This window comes from Cydia amplana, chromosome 6 (genome assembly GCF_948474715.1).
Source record: "Cydia amplana chromosome 6, ilCydAmpl1.1, whole genome shotgun sequence".
In the NCBI taxonomy this organism is placed as follows: Eukaryota; Metazoa; Arthropoda; class Insecta; order Lepidoptera; family Tortricidae; genus Cydia; species Cydia amplana.
Genome location: NC_086074.1, coordinates 3,039,139 through 3,059,900, shown reverse-complemented (window position 1 = coordinate 3,059,900; position 20,762 = coordinate 3,039,139). Strand labels below are relative to the sequence as shown.

Below are 20,762 nucleotides of genomic sequence, written 5' to 3'. Positions count from 1 at the left end.
GTTGTTTCACTTAAGCTTGCGCAACACAACGTTTCGTAGCCTACAATTACGAACGTAATGACGATCCACACATGTTTAAAAAAATAGCTACTTTTAATAAACGAACCACAAATTTTATTTAGGAACAAATCTAATACCTTTAAACGAGCAATTCTTGTTTATTTATATATTTATATATATATATATATATATATATATATATATATATTTCGGGGATCTCGGAAACGGCTCTAACGATTTCGATGAAATTTGCTATATGGGGGTTTTTGGGGGCGAAAAATCGATCTAGCTAGGTCTTATCTCTGGGAAAACGCGCATTTTCGAGTTTTTATATGTTTTCCGAGCGAAGCTCGGTCACCCAGATATTTCCCTTTTAATAGACTTACATCTTGCATGATTACACTGCGCTTTTGATGCATAGCATCTAGCTAAATTTTTTAGCTATGTCCTACTCCTCCACACCCTACAGTACCTATTACTTACCATTTCATTGAACTTGGGTAAAGGTTCCTTCTCGACTGAATGTCCATCGGCCGTGGTCTCAGGCGGCCCGCGGTTGACCCAGGCCGTCCAGCCCGTGACGCACTTGAGACCTTCGTCGTGAGGAGTTGTTATCACTACTGGCGGGGGAGTGGCCTGTGAATATGCCAACATGCTGGTTTTGAGAACGTCAAAATTGTAACTGATGATTAAAGTGTGTTCAATGTTTCGAAAAATATGGTCCACACCCTTATGGTGCGACTCTGTCCGTCTGTCCGTCCGTCTGCCACATCGCTAAATATTTCGAGAACTACTTATGCTATCGACGACGCGTATAGAAAGAGCCTATTGAGAGCGATCTTGGTTTGAGGTTGATTTTTATCCAAAAAGCGTAAAAAATGGGGCTGGACTGACGCTGAGAAATGCGACTGCGGAGACCCTATTCAAACTGTGCAGCTCATGGTTTTCGAATACCCCATAACCAAGTATGACGGGCCACCCATGGATTTCAAAGATCTCACGAGCGACGCTATAGACTATAGATTTGCATGTTAATACTTAAAAACACAGTGTATAATGCCATATGATATAGTATTTTATGCAACCGTTGTTTAAGAGGGGTCAAAAAAGGCGAGTGGCGTGAGTAACAATTTGAGGCGAAGCCGAAAATTGTTAATAAAGACGCCACGAGTATTTTTTGACTCAGTTAAACAACGTTGCATACAATACTTTTTCTACGGCCAAGCACTTACTTTGAAATAAAATTGTAAATTTAACAAATATTTTTAATTCAAGAAGTAGCAAAAATGGAGGGTACGGGCGGGAAAAGAATGAATGAATGAATGAAATTTAAAAAAATCATGTCTATGGTTCAATTATTTGTCAGAGATGACATTTAAAATAAGGTTGGCAACACTGTATTTCATTCAATATTTTTAAGTGGTCATTACACGAAGTATTGTAAAATCGCCAAAAAGATACTGCGTGTATGCACAAATTCTTTTTTGGGGCATAGACTAAAGACTTGTCTTGACAACTATAAGGTAGGGTTTTAAAGGTGTGTGTACGACCCTTTAAATGACAAATAAAAGTACGGGAGTAGAAAAAATAAATAAATAAATCCAAATAACTCACCTCTGTAGAACAGGGCTGGCCAGTGCAAATCCTTTCCTTCTTAGAGCAGCGGCAAGTATGACAGGCATCCTGCTCTAACACCTCCCCCTCCAATATTTGTGTTCCGTCTGGTAATGTCATGCAGACGGGCTTGCAGCGGCCGCGAGACACGCATTCGTTGGATGTGATGTTGAAGGAAATTTGACCCTCTGGACACTGCTTCTTTTCTTCGGGCTTTGGTTTGCAACCTGTTAACAATATTTTAAATGGGTTAATCGACTTTTTCTTGTCACACGTTGCTATGGTTACGGTCTCCTGAGTCACTCTCAAAATTCTAGGTTTTAAATCGAAACGATGATCATCAGCTGATTAACTTAGCAGACGTTTATGAATATGGGGGTACGTGTTCGCAGGAGTGATCTTCTTGAATGAATCTATCAAAAGTGGTCAAATGTTTAAAGCAATAGTCAGAATTTTGACAGCAGTCAGGATTAAGCAGGCTACATTCTAGTAGGTACGCTTTGACCGACACGCCTATTGTCCGCGGCGCGCCATCGTGAACCTTGTCGGAATGTACGAAGGTTGATATTTGCTTGTAGCCGCGCTTTGACGTCTCTTGGTATTCAACGGGCACATTACTGGGCTATAACCGCGAAAATCGAAGTTCGCAAATTGCGGGCATGTCTCTGTCACTCTAATTAGGTACGCCTTCATTGCAGTAAAAGAGAAAGATCCCCTCAATTTGCGAATTTCGATTTTCGTGGTAGCCCCCCTGGCTCAAGGATGTTGTATTCTTAATACCTGATCCCCGCAATTTGCGAATTTCGATTTTCGCGGTAGCCCCCCCTGGCTCAAGGATGTTGTATTATTACCTTCAACGCAAGTGTCTCGTTGGCAGATAGGCAGTATTTCCTTGTAGTAGTAAGTGTTATCGCAGGTTTCCTCGGGACATGGCGATATGCACGGGTCGTAGGTGGCACAAGTTTCGTCGCATTGTATTGCTGTTAATAGAAAAATGTAGATATTATACTTAAGAAGAGTATAGTCTGTGCGAAAAGAGAAGAGCCGTGGAATATAAGGGTATACTTTCTAACTCTTCTCTTTTCGCACAGACTCTATAATAACAGGTTGTGTCAATGTAAACACTACAAAAAGTATGAAGTCGCGAAAGCGAGTGTGGAATCGATTTTCGCAAACAGCGATATCGACTCCACACTCGCGTTCACGGCTTCGGGCCGCGATTCACGCACATAGTCTGGAGAGGGCTTGAGGTTAAACATCCACAGATTTTAAATGATTCCAAATGTAAACTAGTCTGTGGTAGTAGTTTTTATTTTTAAATTATTGCAGCGCCTTTGCGTTAAGCTTTGAGCATTTGTCCTCAGTGAAATGCACACTGTATCATAATAGTCCAATGTGACGTATATTACGCTTACATCTCTTCGATATTCATCTACGGCATCATAATTTGGGGTACTCACGACATCTATCCTTAGTCCTCCACTTGAATACAACTCCTCTATTCGCACACCGATGCGCATATGCCGCTAGCGCAGTACACACACACGTGCAGTCATCACCAGAGTCACAAGCGCAGGCGTCTCGCTCGCACTGCTCGATGAAGGGGGTGGGGGGGACCTCGGTGTGGCAGAGGGTGAAGGGGTGGCGTTTGAGCGCGCCGCAGGAGCTGGTGGCCCAGTCTTTACGTTCGGGACGTTGGCGGCAGTGGTCCTGCGATTGGATTAGAAGACCATTAGTAATGCTGCATCATGGCTGTTAAGACTTATCTTATCAGGGAATAGACAAATAGGTATTATTCAATACAATACCTACTTGCCTACGCCATCTAGGTTAGGGCTCTCAAACTTCTTAATAGATATTAGATATAAATCACCGGTAGACCACAGTTCTATAATATGTAAATAAGGTGACATCTACCGAAACTCCTATGTACTAGCATACGAGCTCAACAGCTTAGTTTAGGTATGTCAGTATATGTAATAGTTCATAAGTAATCAGTAGTGTGGCGCTGTACGATAGCTATATAAGAACCTACTTGCCTGTATATAGAATCACTTTTTCCAACCAGCCTTCTGCTTAGCGTTAAACCTAAAAGTATATTCCTTGCTTTTATTTTTGGCCGCCATTACCTCCACGCTGGACAATGGCGTTATCCGATGTTTCAGATTTTAAATCAACGGGTAGATGTTCATAGAAATTTGGTCCTATTACGCGTGGGTTCTTTGTCGCTAGTGCCGTCCGATGCGAGATCATTCTTAATCGGGGTGGCCGGCGAGATTGCATTTCGGGCGCCTCGTTTGTTCGAATATATTTATATTGTCTCGCACAAACGTGATCACCTCGAACAAGTACTGGGAATAATGGCTCATGATCCCCTGTGAAGCAAAAATGTCTCTGCAAGGGTATTGAGATGGTCCAACGGAAGACCAGCGCTGCTTACTAAGTTACCAAGTTGAGTGGCGGCCATTTTACGTATCAATGTCTCAATTTTATTTTGCGCCAGAATTAAAAGCCGCCGATACGATCTGTAAAATCGCGTTTTAACTGAGATAGGTTCTGGTACATGTAGAATACTACACAATTAGAATCAACACAGTCTAGTGGTTTCCTTTCTACTTTGTGTACTTATATCCAATGGCAAATTACACTTGTCTAGCACTACTTAACGTTCACTATGCTCAGCTGCTGACTGATCACTTCATAGTTCATTCATTACGAGGTATGTACCTATATATATATCCATATAGACCTTGCAGTGGTTCCTAACCTGGGGGTAATTACCCCCGTGGGGGTAAAACTGGTATATATATATTTTACGGGGGTAATAAGCTAACCTAATATAACAATACAACAAACGTACACGTTTTATTTTTTATTACCATTGGGAGGAGGGGTAAAATTAGGTTCCCTAGTTAGTCATAGGGGTGACCGGACTGAAAAGGTTAGGAACCACTGCCTTAGAGGATATAACCGAACGGAGTCCTCTGTCGAAAATGGGCAGCCAATGGTCATCCACAATGTCTGGAATGACGTTTATCTGACATGACTATTTTTACGTTACGTATTGTAAGGATACTGTGTGGTTTATATAGATTTTTAGTACTTATAAAACATTTTTCTAGATTAAATAAGCTAAGTGACTTTTAAAAGTATTTGTAATGATCGATCACGTGAATGGTCACGTGATCGATTCCTCCATCTTGAATATTGAACGATCATTCGTGGGGTGACGTTCGAACGATAAGGTCGATCAATATTAAAAATGGTAGAAGGTATTTGAATTGTGAGCAGGTCAGTTCGTTTTGTTTTGTGAGAACCCGAGATAATAATTATAGTATGTGTCTAAGTGTATACCTACTGTCGCGTGCGTGTGGTTAATCAGGCTCAAAGAGATTATATTCATTGTGCCAAATAATAGTAGTTTATGCAACAGTGATATAATAAGGGTTCTTAAAATTCAAGGGTCGAAGTTACAAAACGAGACGTAGTCGAGTTTTGTAAAAAAAGACCCGCAAATTTTAAGAACCAATTATGAGCTGTTGCATACATTACTTTTTCTATGACAGCTGCAGCAAAAAAAAAAAAAAGAGTTATTATTAAAAAAAAAGAGTTATTATTAAAAAAAAAGAGTTATTATTTAAAAAAAATTGAGTTATTATTAAAAAAAAAAGAGTTATTATTTAAAAAAAAAGAGTTATTATTGTAAATGAAAACATACCTCTTTCAATCAAGATGATCGGAACTTGTATCTTTAAAAAAAATAAAGCAGTTGTATTATACTCATAAGATGACTGCTAGCAGTCATCTTATGAGCCTATAGACAAATCATTCAAATGACATTGCTTTAGATATCACTGTCAGTCATTTAATTGACACATTTAAGTGCTGGAGTAGAAAAATGTATTTTTATCACACATACCGTTGTTTTAATAAAATGATTAGACCTCTTATAGTATACATTTGACGTGCCCTTCCCCCGCAAAAATCGGCAGACTGTTTTGTACAGAAATCTACAGACAAGGCGTCCCCGTTTAGTTATATACATACCTCGACTTCCACAGGCTTGGGGCAGGTTGGTTTCAGTTTCCAAGAGTCAGCAAAGATCAGCACAGATGACTCGGCAATACCACCCTCCGGCTTTTGGAAGTCGTCGCGCGAATCCGAGTTGTAGTTGCCGCACAGACCTTTCACCTGAGAAACAAGTGTTATTTTTTATACCGCATTAGTAGAAAACATGCGTAAAGCCCGCTTGAAGATAGGCAGTTACCGTAGTTTACGATTGCGGCTCCAGAGCCCGTTTCTCAAAAGCTTGTAACTTGTAATACAAGCGGATGTCACTTTATGATAGCTTTTGTTAGAAAGGGACTTCCACTTAACAGTTTTGTGTTCTAGGGACTTCCACTTGTTTTACAAGTTACAAGCTTTTGAGGAACGGGCCCCAGGCGTGTCACACGCCGACCCTTTAAAACCTGTAAGTATGCATTTTATTCAAAGAACTTCGTCAGAAAGTTCATTCAATAGCCGGATCGTTCAAAGAATCAACAGATATCGTAAAATTTGTAGCTATTGGGTTATAGGTTTGTGAAGGTATTATTTATAAACAATTTCAAGAGGGTCTATTATGATCAATATACTTAAAAAAAGTTATTTTAGAATAAATAAGATATTTTAAAAAATTTTAACAAGCAGAAATGTCTGCAAACGATGCTATTAAGCTTAGAATAAATTAAAAAGTGGAACAATTACTGTCTTGGGTGAGACTTGAAGTCACGGCCTCTGGATCGATACTCCAGCGCTCTGCCACAGAATAAATAATAGTACTAGGTACAGGGTTTTGTTAGAGATTCACTCTCTAACAAAACGCTTTACGACAGATATAACCGCTAGGTGGCGCAAGCGCGAGCAGGCGTCCGTTCCGTAGCGGTGCGCGGCAACTACTATGGCTAGACACCAAAATTGGTGTGGGCCGCATGTACTTGTAGTGACGCGACGAAATCGCGCAGTGAGCCACACCTGGCTCTGCCAGCTGAGCCTCCAGAGGCCGTGAGTTCAAGTCTCACCCAAGAGAGACAAGACTTATTCTTGGCTAAATAAGGATATTTTAGCTATACTTACTCTGTTACGCCACATAGAGTCCACTTTAACGTAGACCCGCATGCCGCGATCCCACTGAAGGCTCATGCCTAAACTCGGCACGTCTAGGAACACGTAGATACCGGCGATACGCAACTTTATTCTGAACAGGAACAAAATAACATTTCAAAAAAGTCAAAACATTTCATACTATGAAATGTCATTTTAGTCTACCGAATAAAAAAATAGACTTTAGGTATGCATAAGCAATAAAAAAGAAAGAAAGAGTTATTCGCAAAACTTCCGTGAGACAAAGACATATTAAATATATTAAAAACGGGTCACTCACGTATAAAAACATTAAAAACGTATAAAATACGTGAGTACCCGTTTTTAATATATTTAAAGAGTTATTGGATAAAATTGATAGATAAAGTCTAAGAAATAAACGTGTCCCCTAGTTTGACAGCCGAAACTGATGGCGCATAATATACGGAGCCGTACGGAGATGTACGTACAGCGCCATCTCGTTAAGCTGTCAAATTTTAAACACTAAATTGTCTTATTAAGCTTGAAATCTTTCACAAACAATGAATCTTTGGCACTATTACTCCGTTGGCATTATTTTGTAGCGTTTGTGTGTATAGGTACGTTTGTTTGGTAAACTACATACCAGTGGTAAAAGCCTTCCCAAAAGATTCCCACCGGCTTGCCTGTTTTTGGACGTTTGAGCAGAGTTGTAAAGGAAATATGTAAGCTAAATTAGCTCCGGCTTGCCTATGGATATGTTTGACGCGCCGCCACTGCTACATATGTATGTAGCAGTGGCGGCGCGTCCTACGCGCGCGCGCGCGGGAATATACCTATGTAGGTATATTAATAAAAACGTACCTCTCTAGTTTAGAAAAGTCTGGCAGAGGTGCGTCCTTGGTAAGCTCGACTATTTCCTCGTTCTTCCCGCTGCCAACTTTTAGGGTGACCGTTTTAGAGCAGGTCGCGCCGGTCGTGCCGCATGGAGCATTCTAAATACGAAAAGGGAATTTAAAAAGTTAGAATTATTTGTTGCCCAAAATAGAGGGAGAGCGGTTAAAATCACGCTTACTTTTTCACATAATTTTTTAACAAGCAGAAACGTCTGCGGACGATGCTATTAAGCTTAGAATAAATTTAAAAATGGAAAAATTACTGTGTTTGGTGAAACTTGAACTCCAGCGTCCAGAGGCCGTGAGATCAAGTCTCTCCCAAGCAGTAATTTTTCCACTTAAAAAAAGCACAAGTGTGTAAAATATCATGTTTTCTGCTAGGTGGAAGTATTATTTAAAGCCAAGAAACTTTTGTGACGTTTTATTTGGCCCAATTAATGCATCGCGTTTCGTCGGCGCTGCGCGCAAAGTTGCAGGGTGGTGGGATAGTCCACTAGTCAGGCACTGGACATCCCAACATCTTAGTTTAGGAACTAATATAGTAATTTAAGTTTTTGTGTAACTAACAACTATGGATTAAATCGTCCGAAATAAATGTTTTTTTTTTTAATATTAAAATAAAATGTTTGTCACTATTTGGCACCGGAATAGAAATCACACTGAAAGTCTCTACGGTTCGTATTATATCTGTACTTCTGTAGGCCTAGCACATGTTTGGCGCGACAGTATCTCGCCAATCATGTGCTAGCCCGGCTGAGATGGATTGTAAGGAAGTTTCACGGTAATTTTAAAAATATGTGTGTATGTGTATGTGTGTGTGATTCTGAAAAAAATCTTTACTTATTACTTAATGGGCATAAATCAAATCAGTTGAACGCATAACTTCAACCTCACTCGCAGTCAGCCATAAATCTTAGGTCACTTCTGTCAACCGTCTGAGTTAATTAGTAGATCTAAGACACATTTGTACAGTCACCACATGGTATTATTACGCCATTTAGGGTCCTAGCTAATTGGTTCACCATACTTACGCTATGGAATGTCCAATTTAGCTAGGACCCACGAAATCACGGAGCGTGACTGTACGTACCTGTATCTGCACTTCAAAGCCATCACTCGCATCAGCACTGCCCTTAGCCAGCAGATACGTGCACACCCCCTCGAACTCGTACTCCCTGCCGTCGAAGGTTGTCACATGCGAGTCGCCCCACGCGGAGCAGATGCCCGGGCACTGCAGTTCGGTGCAGACCCAGTTGCCGTTCGTGCATTTACTGTGGATTAAAACAAACTGTTGATATTTAGTCGTTCTACGTACTTTATGCCGGCTGTATACACTCGTCGCCTGCCCCGAGACAGGCCGAGAACGCATGTGTACATGCTGCTGCCTTTTGTTCTCGCTCTTATTCGTCTCGTTTCGCGCCTCCCTGATTGGATCGGAGCGGTACCGAGACTATGGCGAGAGGCTCTCGGCGAGTGTGTACACCCGCATTTAGGTATGTAGGTGCCTACAGAACTTGTAATGGGTAGTGGTAGTGAATTGTGATATAAGATATATTGAGTCATTTGACTAAACACAATAGGTAACAAATTATGATTAGCTTCCAAGACAACTGTATAAACACTAAGACATCTCAATAACTCAAAAAGTTATCGCCGTAAATATTCAATATACCTACGACTGTTTATATGACTATTAGATAATTTAGATACGGTTCCAGATTTACATAATATTTAATAACAAAATTTACGACTTAGATAAAGGAGCAGACAGATAAATCCGCGAGTAAACATAATGACTTTGACAACACTATCTGGTTGACGTAACTGGTGACCGAAGAGCTGGCGGCTACCTCGCACAACGTATCAGCATTGCGATACAGCGAGGAAATGTCGCCAGCATCCTTGGTACAATGCCTCAAGGGCCTATTTTAGATTTAAGCTAGTTTTTAATTTCTTTTAGTAATACACTGTATATATATTGTTTGTAAATAAATGATTTTATTCTCTAAAACAACGTTAGAGATTGTAGTAGGGACCTACTTAATTATTTATCTAATAACACTTTAAACTCTCGCATTTTGTACACATATTTAATGACATTAAAATGCGATTAAATTTAATAATTTTACCTTCCGTGACCACAGCTAGTGCAACATGGCTGAAACGTCGGATAACATGTTTTTTTTTTTCAATTATTTAGAAAAAAAAAAAAAATTAATCGCTTTAGACCCGTTAACGACATTAAAAATACTTATCTAATAATATTGTATGATTAAAATTAAAATATAATAAAATCAGTAATATAATATATTGATGAATATTTGTCAAATTTACGTAAGATTATATGAGAAATACTTAGTTTTGATTTTATGAAAAAGTGAATAAAAATTATTAATAGAACTATCAGAGACCATTGTTACATACACATTATTAAAAATATACCTAAGCATATTGTGTCCTTATTGACAAACAAACATGCAACGCATTACAACCAGTGCGAAAGTGAAAGGTACGTTACGCACCATAGATGGTAGTATTTCTATAGATGTGGCCTACCGCGTGCCCCCGTAAGGGATAGACATAGATGACGTCACAAACCCGGGGATACCATATAGGTAAAAATTACCCCAATATTATCAAATATTGGGGTAATTTTAATCACGTTCGCGAGTTGTTCGCCTACGGAAGACGCAGCGATAAATAAAATATCAATGGGCCAATTTTCTTTTTTTATTTATTTATTTAGAAAACAAACAGCCTTTTACAAATAAGTCTTACAAAAATTACTAAAAATAGGCCTAAAGTTTCATACGTTACTAAGCTGACTATTACAATGAAAAGTAAATAGGTTACTTAATTATAAATTACCCGTAGGTATAGTTGTGAGTACAACACGCAAATAAAGTAAGAAAACAATGCAAAATATTTACTTGAAACAATTTTTCAATTACTAGTAAACAAAATATGCCGAACTTTGTTCTTGAAAACGGACAAACTATGAACAAAAATGTCTATATCATTAAGCGATTCATTATACATATTACAAGTACGCCTAAAGAAAGAATTTTTAGCATACTGTGTGCCACAGGAAGAAATAGAAAAGGTAGGTTTTCGTAATATGCTTTGAGCATATCCGGCAGTTTTGCGTCGGTGCCCAGTTTCTCCTTCCGGTTGCTAAAATCCATTTAGCACGCGTGCCTGCATCTTGTGGAAATCTGGAGGTAATAAACGAAATATTCATTTTGTAATCTGTCACTCTTATTGCAAAATTAAGAATTAGTGCCTGCAGCATATCATAGAATTAGATTCTCTGAGTCGTGGCAAAACCCCCAATAACGTTAGAAAGAATCCGTAATGCTTAAATAAATATAATTTACATTCTAATATAAACACAGTTCAATTTTATTGTTCGTATATGTCCAGTTCTACAGCAAAATTATTTATAAAAATGTTATTAAAATACAAAATACCCGAATTTTGGGGTAATTGTATGCATCACGGGCTGGTATCCCTCGAATAATAGCAATGCGACTAAATTGAATACACGTTATTAAAAGGGTGACGGCTTACTGTTAATATGCGTACGTAATTTGGTCGGTTAATTTATCAGGAAATATTTATAGGTTAATTTTTTTACCAGAGTTATTATTTACTGTAAATGCTTTTTCTACTCAGATTTTAATTGATATAGATTGTAGGATGCTGTTACTAAGCATGATAATGTGACCGAAGTATAAAATACTGTATTTACCTGTGAAATGTTACGTTGTCCTGTTTTTGCCTGCAGTCACTTGTACAGCGCAAAACTGAGCAATTCACCATATTTGTTGAATTGTTAAGTACTACTACATGCACACGAAACACTGATTTCAATATTTTTCCTGATAATCTTTGCACTGTTCATATGTTTCACACCAATTTGACGTTTACGCATTGTTTGTATCCCACCATAAACTACGGTGGGGAATAAAAAAATATGAGACTCTGACAAAGACAAACAGTCATAGCGCTTTCTCTGCTACTCCTAGTGAAAGATACATAAGACTATCCCGTTCTGTCAGTTATCCCCACCACTCATGCCATGCCCTCGTTACGCACATATTTAAATATTCCAAGGAGCATTTCCCATTCAGCTCCAAAAGGTTTCAAGTCACCATTCGCTTCATTACACTTTCACCCCACATTCAAATTACATAAGATTTATTATCCAAAAACATTTATATTACTCATTATACTTGTATATAGGGAGTATTTTATGCAAGAAAGTGCGAATGCTCGTATAGTGGTGTGATATTTCGAATGAGATTTCAACGGGGGCGTAGCTCAGATGGTAGAGCGCTCGCTTAGCATGCGAGAGGTACGGGGATCGATACCCCGCGCCTCCAAAGTGTTAACTTTTTTATTTTTTTAAATAACAAAATTATTATATCCTCAGGGGACCAAATCTCACTAATTGAAAAAAACCGACCAAGTGCGAGTCGGACTCGCGTTCCAAGAGTTGCGTACATTAAGTCCGACTCACTCTTGACTGCACATTTCTAATAGGTTTTCCTGTCATCTACAGGTAAAGAACTATTTTGTGTATATTTTGCAAAATTTTAGACCCAGTAGTTTCGGAGATAGACAGACGCACGAGTGCTCCTATAAGGGTTCCGTTTTTTCCTGTTAAGGTAGGGAACCCTAAAACTGAATTAAACATTCCTTATTTTGCTTTTCGTACTAGCAAGGTTGTTGTGATAGTACTTAATTAAAATTAGTGAGTTTTGGTTGTCACCTGACGATATATGTATAGTGTCCAGATCGGACTGGTATTTTGATATGTTTTCACCTCATATCTCTACATACATATGTATAGAGTCAGACCAAGATAAGTCTGCAACGATTTTGATAGCACACGATGAAATTATGACGTATAAATAACACTTGCACTGCGTGTGCTAGCAAAATCGTTGCATACTTATCTCGGTTTAACTATAAGTAAGTAGGTTAGTATAAGTATCTATGTGGCGGTGGTTAACACTCTAACCCAGGGCCCCCAAGGGTCACCAATTAGTTTCTTCAGGGGTCCAGTAATTAGTTTCTTCAGGGGTCCAAGCGGACCCCAGGCTCCCATGAGCCGTGGCAAAATGCCGGGACAACGCGAGATGATGATGATGAAAAGTAAACATTACCATTTGTTGCATTCCTCCTGCATTTCGTGTCCGTCAGGGAAGCTGCGCCCGCCATGGTGGCAGGGGCACTCCGTAGCCAATACGCATTTGTTGCTGGTCGCGTCTAGGACGTAACCCTTCTTGCATTGGCAGCCTGGCCGACACTCTTTGGTCGTTGTGGAGGGGGGTAGGTGCATGTTCTGAAAACAAATAGGCAAATGTCATACAAATGTATGTATGTACCAGGGATGTTGCGGATGCCGATTTTTTGACATCCGCGGATGCGGATTTTTAAACCCTCACATCCGCGGATGCGGATGCGGATGCGGATGTCAAGATAGGTACATAAAAAACGTCACATATTACATTTTAGTAATTTTTATTTCAAAAAACCGGCCAAGTGCGAGTCGGATTCGCGTTCTAAGGGTTCCGTACATTAAGTCCCACTCACGCTTGACTGCTAATTTCTAATAGGTTTTTTTGGCTGACTAAATTACCTAGCAGTCTAGCACTTACGCCGATGCTAAGACGTTCCTGTACCGAACTGTTCCACATCCGCATCCGCATTAAATCCGCATCGACTTTATGCGGATGCGGATGTTGAAAATAATGCGGAAGTTCCGCGGTTGCGGATGCGGATGCGGATATTCGCAACATCCCTGGTATGTACTATTATCAGGTACTCGAAATAAACAATACGTGGTACCTAAGTAAATATTCTTGATTGCTCCAATAACAATAGGTACACTTTTCATGTAAAATAACAAAGTTATCAAGAAGAAAATTATAACAAGGTAACAACAGGCGGTCTTATCGCTAAAAAGCGATATCTTCCAGACAACCTTGGGTAGCGGAAAATAATAAAGAACTCATGCCTAAAGTCAACAGGAAAATTTAATTAAATAAAAAGCAAGAATACAAGAAACTCGACGCGGTAATGCAAGGAGTTTGAAGCTCTAAACTAGTCTAAACAATGTACGTAAAGCACAATTTACCGTAAACGTGAGTGGCTGGTGTAGGCATCATGTATTTGCTGCGAAGGTTATTTAGTCTGTTACCTATTTAGGTCTTAAAGTAACGTTTACCAAGACCTAAATCACATTTCACGTTGAACTTAAGTGTCTCGATGATCTTTCAAATAGAACTCCGTGTATTTAGCAGGCAGTCTCGGAATCTGAACTCTTATCCTTGGCAGTAAAACTCTATTTACCTTGCAGGTTAGCGGTTCAGCTACTTCACAAGTAGTGAATTCCATGTGGTTGGCAGCTGAGCAGTTGCTTCGCAAGTCTTCAGCAGGAGGGTAGTTCTGTATGTCGTAAGTCGTGGCTGGCACGCATTCCCAGCGCGCGCCGACGCATGTGCTAAAATAGTACATTATTGTCGAGGTTCGGAAGTAGCTACTTGCAGGCTGAGGATTCGTTTTAAACGGACGACCTTGGGAGTCCGTTTAATTGAATCCGAAGCCAGCAAGTAGCCTTCCAGCCGAGTCATATATAGTGCTTTTCTCAAAAATGGTGCAAGAAATAGAAATATTTTACAGAACTTACAGAAGCAACGTTCTAATTTTCACAGAAAAAAATACAACCATTAAAAAAATTTGCTTGCCGCCTTTAAAAAAAAAGAAGTGTATTTTTCTGCTTAAAATACGCCAACCTATTTGAGACACCTAAATAGTCGCGGTACCAACATTAAGCCTGTAACAGACTATCGCACCGCACCGCGACCTTGGAGCGTCGCACCCATAAGTGAGAGCGAGAAAGAGATATCTGTTTCTCGCTCTCACTTATGGGTGCGGTGCGATAGTCTGTTATAGGCTTTATAATAATAAGTGCTGATCATCTGTTTGGCTGTTTATGGGACCTATGCCTTCATTTGATATGGCCATTTAAAGTTTTAAAAAGTTTGGAACTCGTTAAATAATGGAATTTGTATGCGACATTGCAGTCCCGAAATCGAGACTGCAATGTTTTTAACTTTTTAATTTTTTGAATGACCATAAACTACGCACTTCGCGACCTATTTTTTAACCGGCAACGTCGACTTTGCCGTCGATTTTTGAGAAAAAAAATTAAAAGTCCCATCTGTCGTAAGGCAAAAATCATGTTTTTAACCGACTTCAAAAAAGGAGGAGGTTATCACCGACCGTATGTTTTTTTACAAGCTTTTATTTAGCTTGCAATGTACCTATGTAGTTTGTACGGGTTAAATCATGCAGGTTAAATAAGACCCACTTCCCGGTTTCCAATAAATATGAAAATTTACATACATATATGTAAGTCGGGTGACAATGCAATATTATGGTACCATCGAGCTGATCTGATGATGAAGACAGGAGGTGGCCATAGGAACACTATGATAAAACAACGCAAGCGAATTGTGCTTGGGGTTTTTAGAATTGTCTCGATGAGTATATTAGTTGTCTGTGGAATGAAAGATACAGTCAGAGATAAAAGCTTGTACCAAAAATATATTTTTTAACAAAAACTTATTTGTATGTATAGTACCTCAGAATTCCGTCATTTTTGAACCGATTTGGTTTTTTTTTCTTAATCCCTTGGGCGGCAATTTAAAATCTGGTCGGTTAAACGGTTAAGTATATAAAGATTAGTAACTGCAAAAGGAATGACATTTACGTTTGTGTATAAAAATCTTACCAAAGTTCCCTCTCTCTGCGTCCAGCTCTGACCTCTTTGTATCCGGAATCGAACTGCATACCCTTATGGAAGCAGGGACATAGGCCCACTGGCACACACACATTGTTGCTGTCCAACACCTGCGACATAAATAGAACATTTAACAGAGCATGAAACTATAAACTGAAATAAATTAAAGAAAAAGTGACTAAGCCCTCCAGTGGTGAAGGCAGGATTCGAACCGGCGTCTTTAGCAATCCGGGCTAACGCCTTGAACCCCTTGGCCACCCCAACACGGTGAAACCGTTTTGTGGTAAGAAAAAAACAAAAATCAAAATATTTAATAAAATAATTTGATTTGTTCCAAAAGTTGAGCATAAGAAACATTAATTATAAACTTTATTTTATGTTTTGCTTTCGGCTATGAAGCCGATGGTCCTGGGTTCGACTCCCGGCATTTATTTTTATAATGAGCACAGATTTTTGTTCCTGAGTCATGGATGTTTTCTACGTATTTAAGTATTTGTAATTATGTGTGTCTGAGTACCCAGAACAGAAGCCTTCTTGAGCTTACCATGGGACTTAGTAAGAATGTCCCTATAATATTTATTTATTTTAACAGCAGTAAGGACAAGGAAATTTTTAACAAATCCCTCAACACAGCATGGTTTATATTGTTTTCATTCCGACAAGGCAACGTACCGCGTGCGTTGACAGTCAGCATATACGGTGTATTCTTGCAGCATATCTGACAAACGGGACAAGCGTCTTCAACTCACGGTTCAAATTGCCTCAAGACAGTGCGTCATTCGTACACGTGTATTGTCAGCAACCAATGTGTATTCCACCCTCAGTAATCAAGGTGTTTGCTTGACGACCGGTCTGGCCTAGTGGGTAGTGACCCCGCCTGTGAAGCCGTGGGTCCTGGGTTCGAATCCCGGTAAGGGCATTTATTTGTGTGATGAACACAAATATTTGTTCCGGAGTCATGGGTGTTTTCTATGTATGTAAGTATGTATTTATCTATATAAGTATGTATATCGTCGCCTAGCACTCATAGTACAAGCTTTTAGTGTGGGGTTAGGTTGATCTGTGTAAGATGTCCCCTAATATTTATTTATATTAATAAACCACAACATACCTGACCAACGAGGCACGCGCAGCCTTCCACGCAGCATGGCTTGCATTGCCCGCGCGCTGACAGCGCCACGTCCGAGCAAGTTCGTTGGTAACTCAACACGAACAGCGTTTTGCTGACACGGACATATAAGTCATAAGCCAGAAGTACAGCCATACCTGACCAACGGGACAAGCGCAGCCTTCCACGCAGCATGGCTTGCATTGCCCGCGCGCTGACAGCGCCACGTCCGAGCAAGTTCGTTGGCAGCTGTCAGCACACACGGTGTATTCCTGACCGCCGGTACACGACAGTTCTGTTTTATAAAGAAAACGCAAGCGTCAGTAATGTCACAGTGTAAAAAGTGTTTGTGTAAATGCCGACACCGCACAAGAACACAGTGTTAACGCCTCGTCTTTGCTCGGGAATCTTCGGGAGCCGTCGCCGACGCAACGCATGGTGCGGGGCGCGGAGAAGCGGGGCCGGCAGCGGCCATTCTCTCAGCAATCTTGCGACGGACGGTCGTGCCCGTCCGCTTACCACTAGTGATATTCTACCACCTATGTATCACCAAAGTACTTAATTATACGTGCATGTATTGGACTACGAGTGTCATTTTAACTCACCTCATCCACGACCCCAAGATCTTCTCGTCCACCCCTACATGCGTGGACATGTGGCGACCGTGACATTTCTTCAAAATCAAACGGTCATGAGGCGACCGTTGGAGTTCGAGCGACTGTAATGGCGACTGCCGAGAAATAACGGACTGCACAAGAACAAAGAAACTGGGATTGCTGCCGTGGCGCTTTGGATTCTACAACACTACAAGTTGAAATAGACATCAAAAGTCAATGCCGATGTGAAGTAAGCCCGTTCCTTTTGTTCCCTAATTTTAATAGACTTCTGTTTGCTATAAATTAGTGCTAGCCTACTTGCAAGCGTCAGGTTATGTATCTAGCTTTATGCGTACTAGCCAATTTGCACTATTCTGAGCGCTAAGTTATTTTGCTTGGTTTCTATATAGATCAATGCATTTAAAATTGCAAATAGAAGTGGTTTCATTCGGTAATTAGCTCGATAATGCTTGCCGGTTTTTTATGCACCGTTATTTCAATCTTATCGCCTCGTCATAGGTAAATGATTTCTATATAAATCAATAAGTTGCTCGTCTATTAAGTTTTATGCAATAACAATACGCTAGTAATTATTATTTTAAAGTACGACAAAGTAAGTTAATGTTTAAAAAGTGTACGTTGTAGGTACCGTTATAAATAAATACCTACCGCTAATTTTGTTCTATGCCACGCTTGCTACTTCTATTCTTTATTGTGCATAAAGATTTAATACATTTTATTTGCTTCGACTCATTAAAGGTGCATTTTAGTTGTTTATTTGCATTTAATAGGTAATTACGACTAGGGTTCAAAGTTCATTGAGGTGAATTCCTATGGTTCAAAGTCCGTTGTGGTAAATTCCAGTGTACATCGCTGCGCGCTGTTACCGGGAGCCTGTTGCTACGCGGTTTCCGGGCTATTCGCGAGTACGAGCGCTGTGGAGACGGGTTCGCCGGACGCGGCCGGTGCTGCTGGCGGGCTCGGCGGCAGCTGTGCTGGACTAGACGGCTGGATCGTGTTACCGGTTTGATTGCACCATTTTATTTACCTAGCTCATTGTTTATTGTTTAAAATGGGTGAGGAATTAATTAGAAAATTAAATAGAAGGCGCGGTGGGCTTAAAAGTCAGTTGACCGTTTTTAAAGACTTTGTAAAAACAGTACAAGGGTCTGAGCACACGTCATTATTAATAAAGGAGCTGAGTTTGCGATTAGATGGACTTCGTAAATTAATGGTTGATTATGACGCCGTCCAAGTTCAACTTGAAGATATTTCCCCTAATTTAGACGAACAAATAGCGGAACGAACTCAAACCGAAAGTCTTTTCTATTCGCAAATTGCGTTAGCGCAAGATATAATTGATTCGTTTTCGGCAAAAAATAGTGTGGACAGTGGCTCAACTAAGTCGAGCTCTTGTAATGAAAAACATTCGTCAGTTCGTCTACCAGTAATAAATTTGCCGACGTTTGATGGAAATTACACGCGTTGGTTAGAGTTTAAAGATTTATTTGAGTCATTGATAAATAACAACGAGTCTATTGCGCCGATAAATAAATTCCACTATTTAAGGAATTCGTTACAAGGAAGTGCTAGTTTAGCAATAAGGTCAATTGATTTTTCTGCCAGCGGATACGAGCTTGCGTGGAAAACATTGTGTGAAAGATACGATAATAAAAATATATTAATAAATAATCATTTGAGTGCGATCGTAAATATTAATCCTATACAAAAGGAGTCTTTTAAGGCATTAAGGTATTTAATTGATACTGTTTCGAAAAATTTAAGTTCATTGGATACGTTAGGTATTTCAACTCAGGGTTGGGACCCGTTGGTGATTTTTTTGGTCTCGGCGAAGTTAGATCCCAAAACAAATGGAAAGTGGGAAGAGTATAAAGGCAATTTTTCGTGCCTACCCTCAGGTGCTTTAAATAAAAATTCTTCTGAAGTACCCACTTTAGAGCATTTTAAAGAGTTTTTACGTAATCGTGCTAATGTATTAGAAACGATGTTTTGCAGTCGGTCAAATCAGTCAAATGAAAGTAAACCTGTTTATAAGGAAAATAAAAATACCAAGTCTTTTGTTTCTTCTGGCGAGGGACCACGGATTAAACCGTGTTTGGTATGCGACCAGAACCATCATGTTTACCAGTGCACCAAGTTTAAGACTATGAGTCTGGAGGACAGGCTTGTTGAGGTTTCAAAACATAAACTTTGTAAAAATTGTCTACGCGCGGGACATGATGGTTCTCAATGCACTTTGAAAGGTTCCTGTCGCAGTTGCAAGAAAAAACACAATTCTCTCTTGCATTGCGACAGCGTCAGTAGTAATAATAATGTTGCTCCTACCGACTCTGTAAAAAATATTAACACTTCTGTTCACATGTCGACTGACGCTGACGCATCGGGTCAGGTTATGTTGTGCACGGCTCAAGTCGAAGTATATTGTCCTAAGAATAACACTACTTACGTCGCTCGTGCACTCTTAGACAATGGTAGTCAATCGTGTTTAATCTCAGAAAAATTTAAGCAAAAGTTAAAACTACCTACAAATAAAATTGAACCATTTGATATTACTGGGATCAATAAACAGAAAACGGAGATATCTGAACGTATCCAACTAAAAGTCAAGTCTCGCTTTAATTCTTACGAATTAGATGCTAATTTTTGGGTGGTTCCCGAAATCTCGGATGATGTGCCAAATGTGGCCATCGATATCGAAAAATTAGATTTGCCGCATGTTGAGCTAGCGGATCCGCTGTTCTATAAACCGGATCAGGTTGATATTTTGTTGTCAGGGGACAGATTTTTTAAAGTTCTTAAGCCAGATCAAATAGATCTAGGAGAAGGAAAACCTATGCTACAAGATACTAAGCTAGGATGGTTAGTAGTTGGTCGCACGGGCGAAAGCTACAACCAAATTAATAATGTTTATTGTCATTTAGCCACTACAAGGCGCCAGACGTCACTACAAGATGTCGATAATTCTCTAAAGCGTTTTTGGGAGGTGGAAGATTTGCCTTCTGATTGTAAGTCTTTGTCTGTTGATGAAGAGTTTTGTGAAACTCATTATGTTGATAATACTAGTCGTTTACCTGATGGTCGATTCTCTGTACAGATGCCATTCAAGGAAAAACCCGAGGAAACTCTCGGAAACTCATATCCTATAGCTATGAGACGTTTTCTTAACTTGGAAAAGAAGTTAGATAAAAATCCCAACGTTAAAGAACAGTATCGTGATTTTTTGCAGGAGTATGCTGATTTAGGACACATGACCGAAGTTAAACGGCCAAGTTTCGGGTGTTACTTGCCCCACCACTGTGTTATTCGTGAGCAAAAGGAAACTACTAAGCTTAGAGTCGTTTATGATGCGTCAGCTTCTACGAGCTCAGGCAAGTCTCTGAATGACATTCAGGCAGTAGGTCCAGTTGTGCAAAGTGACCTACTTTCAATTCTGTTGCGTTTCCGTACTAATAGGTTCGTTCTAACAGCTGACATCGAAAAGATGTATAGGCAGATCTCTCTTAGCGAACAACAGCGCCATCTTCAACTCATTCTGTGGAGAGACCAGGCTGATCAGCCTGTCAAGATTTTTCAGCTCAACACTGTTACGTATGGAATGGCTTCGGCACCTTTCA

The 20,762-nt window shown here is 39.8% G+C and overlaps 1 protein-coding gene and 1 non-coding gene across 2 annotated transcripts in view; one reads left to right on the top strand and one right to left on the bottom strand.

Annotated features, from left to right (window-relative positions):
- Positions 1 to 20,762, bottom strand: part of LOC134649117 (hemocytin) — a 126,209-nt gene that overhangs the window by 71,932 nt on the left and 33,515 nt on the right. The window contains exons 21-32 of the mRNA XM_063503833.1: positions 16,690 to 16,826; positions 15,415 to 15,533; positions 13,971 to 14,121; positions 12,782 to 12,960; positions 8,701 to 8,881; positions 7,579 to 7,709; positions 6,730 to 6,850; positions 5,662 to 5,805; positions 3,075 to 3,324; positions 2,466 to 2,594; positions 1,615 to 1,841; positions 484 to 636 (exon numbers count right to left, since the gene is read on the bottom strand). Of these exons, the coding sequence (XP_063359903.1) occupies positions 484 to 636; positions 1,615 to 1,841; positions 2,466 to 2,594; positions 3,075 to 3,324; positions 5,662 to 5,805; positions 6,730 to 6,850; positions 7,579 to 7,709; positions 8,701 to 8,881; positions 12,782 to 12,960; positions 13,971 to 14,121; positions 15,415 to 15,533; positions 16,690 to 16,826 (1,922 nt within the window). The remainder of the gene's footprint in view (positions 1 to 483; positions 637 to 1,614; positions 1,842 to 2,465; positions 2,595 to 3,074; positions 3,325 to 5,661; positions 5,806 to 6,729; positions 6,851 to 7,578; positions 7,710 to 8,700; positions 8,882 to 12,781; positions 12,961 to 13,970; positions 14,122 to 15,414; positions 15,534 to 16,689; positions 16,827 to 20,762) is intronic.
- Positions 11,923 to 11,995, top strand: Trnaa-agc (transfer RNA alanine (anticodon AGC)). The gene has a single exon. It is a non-coding gene; the product is annotated as a tRNA-Ala (tRNA).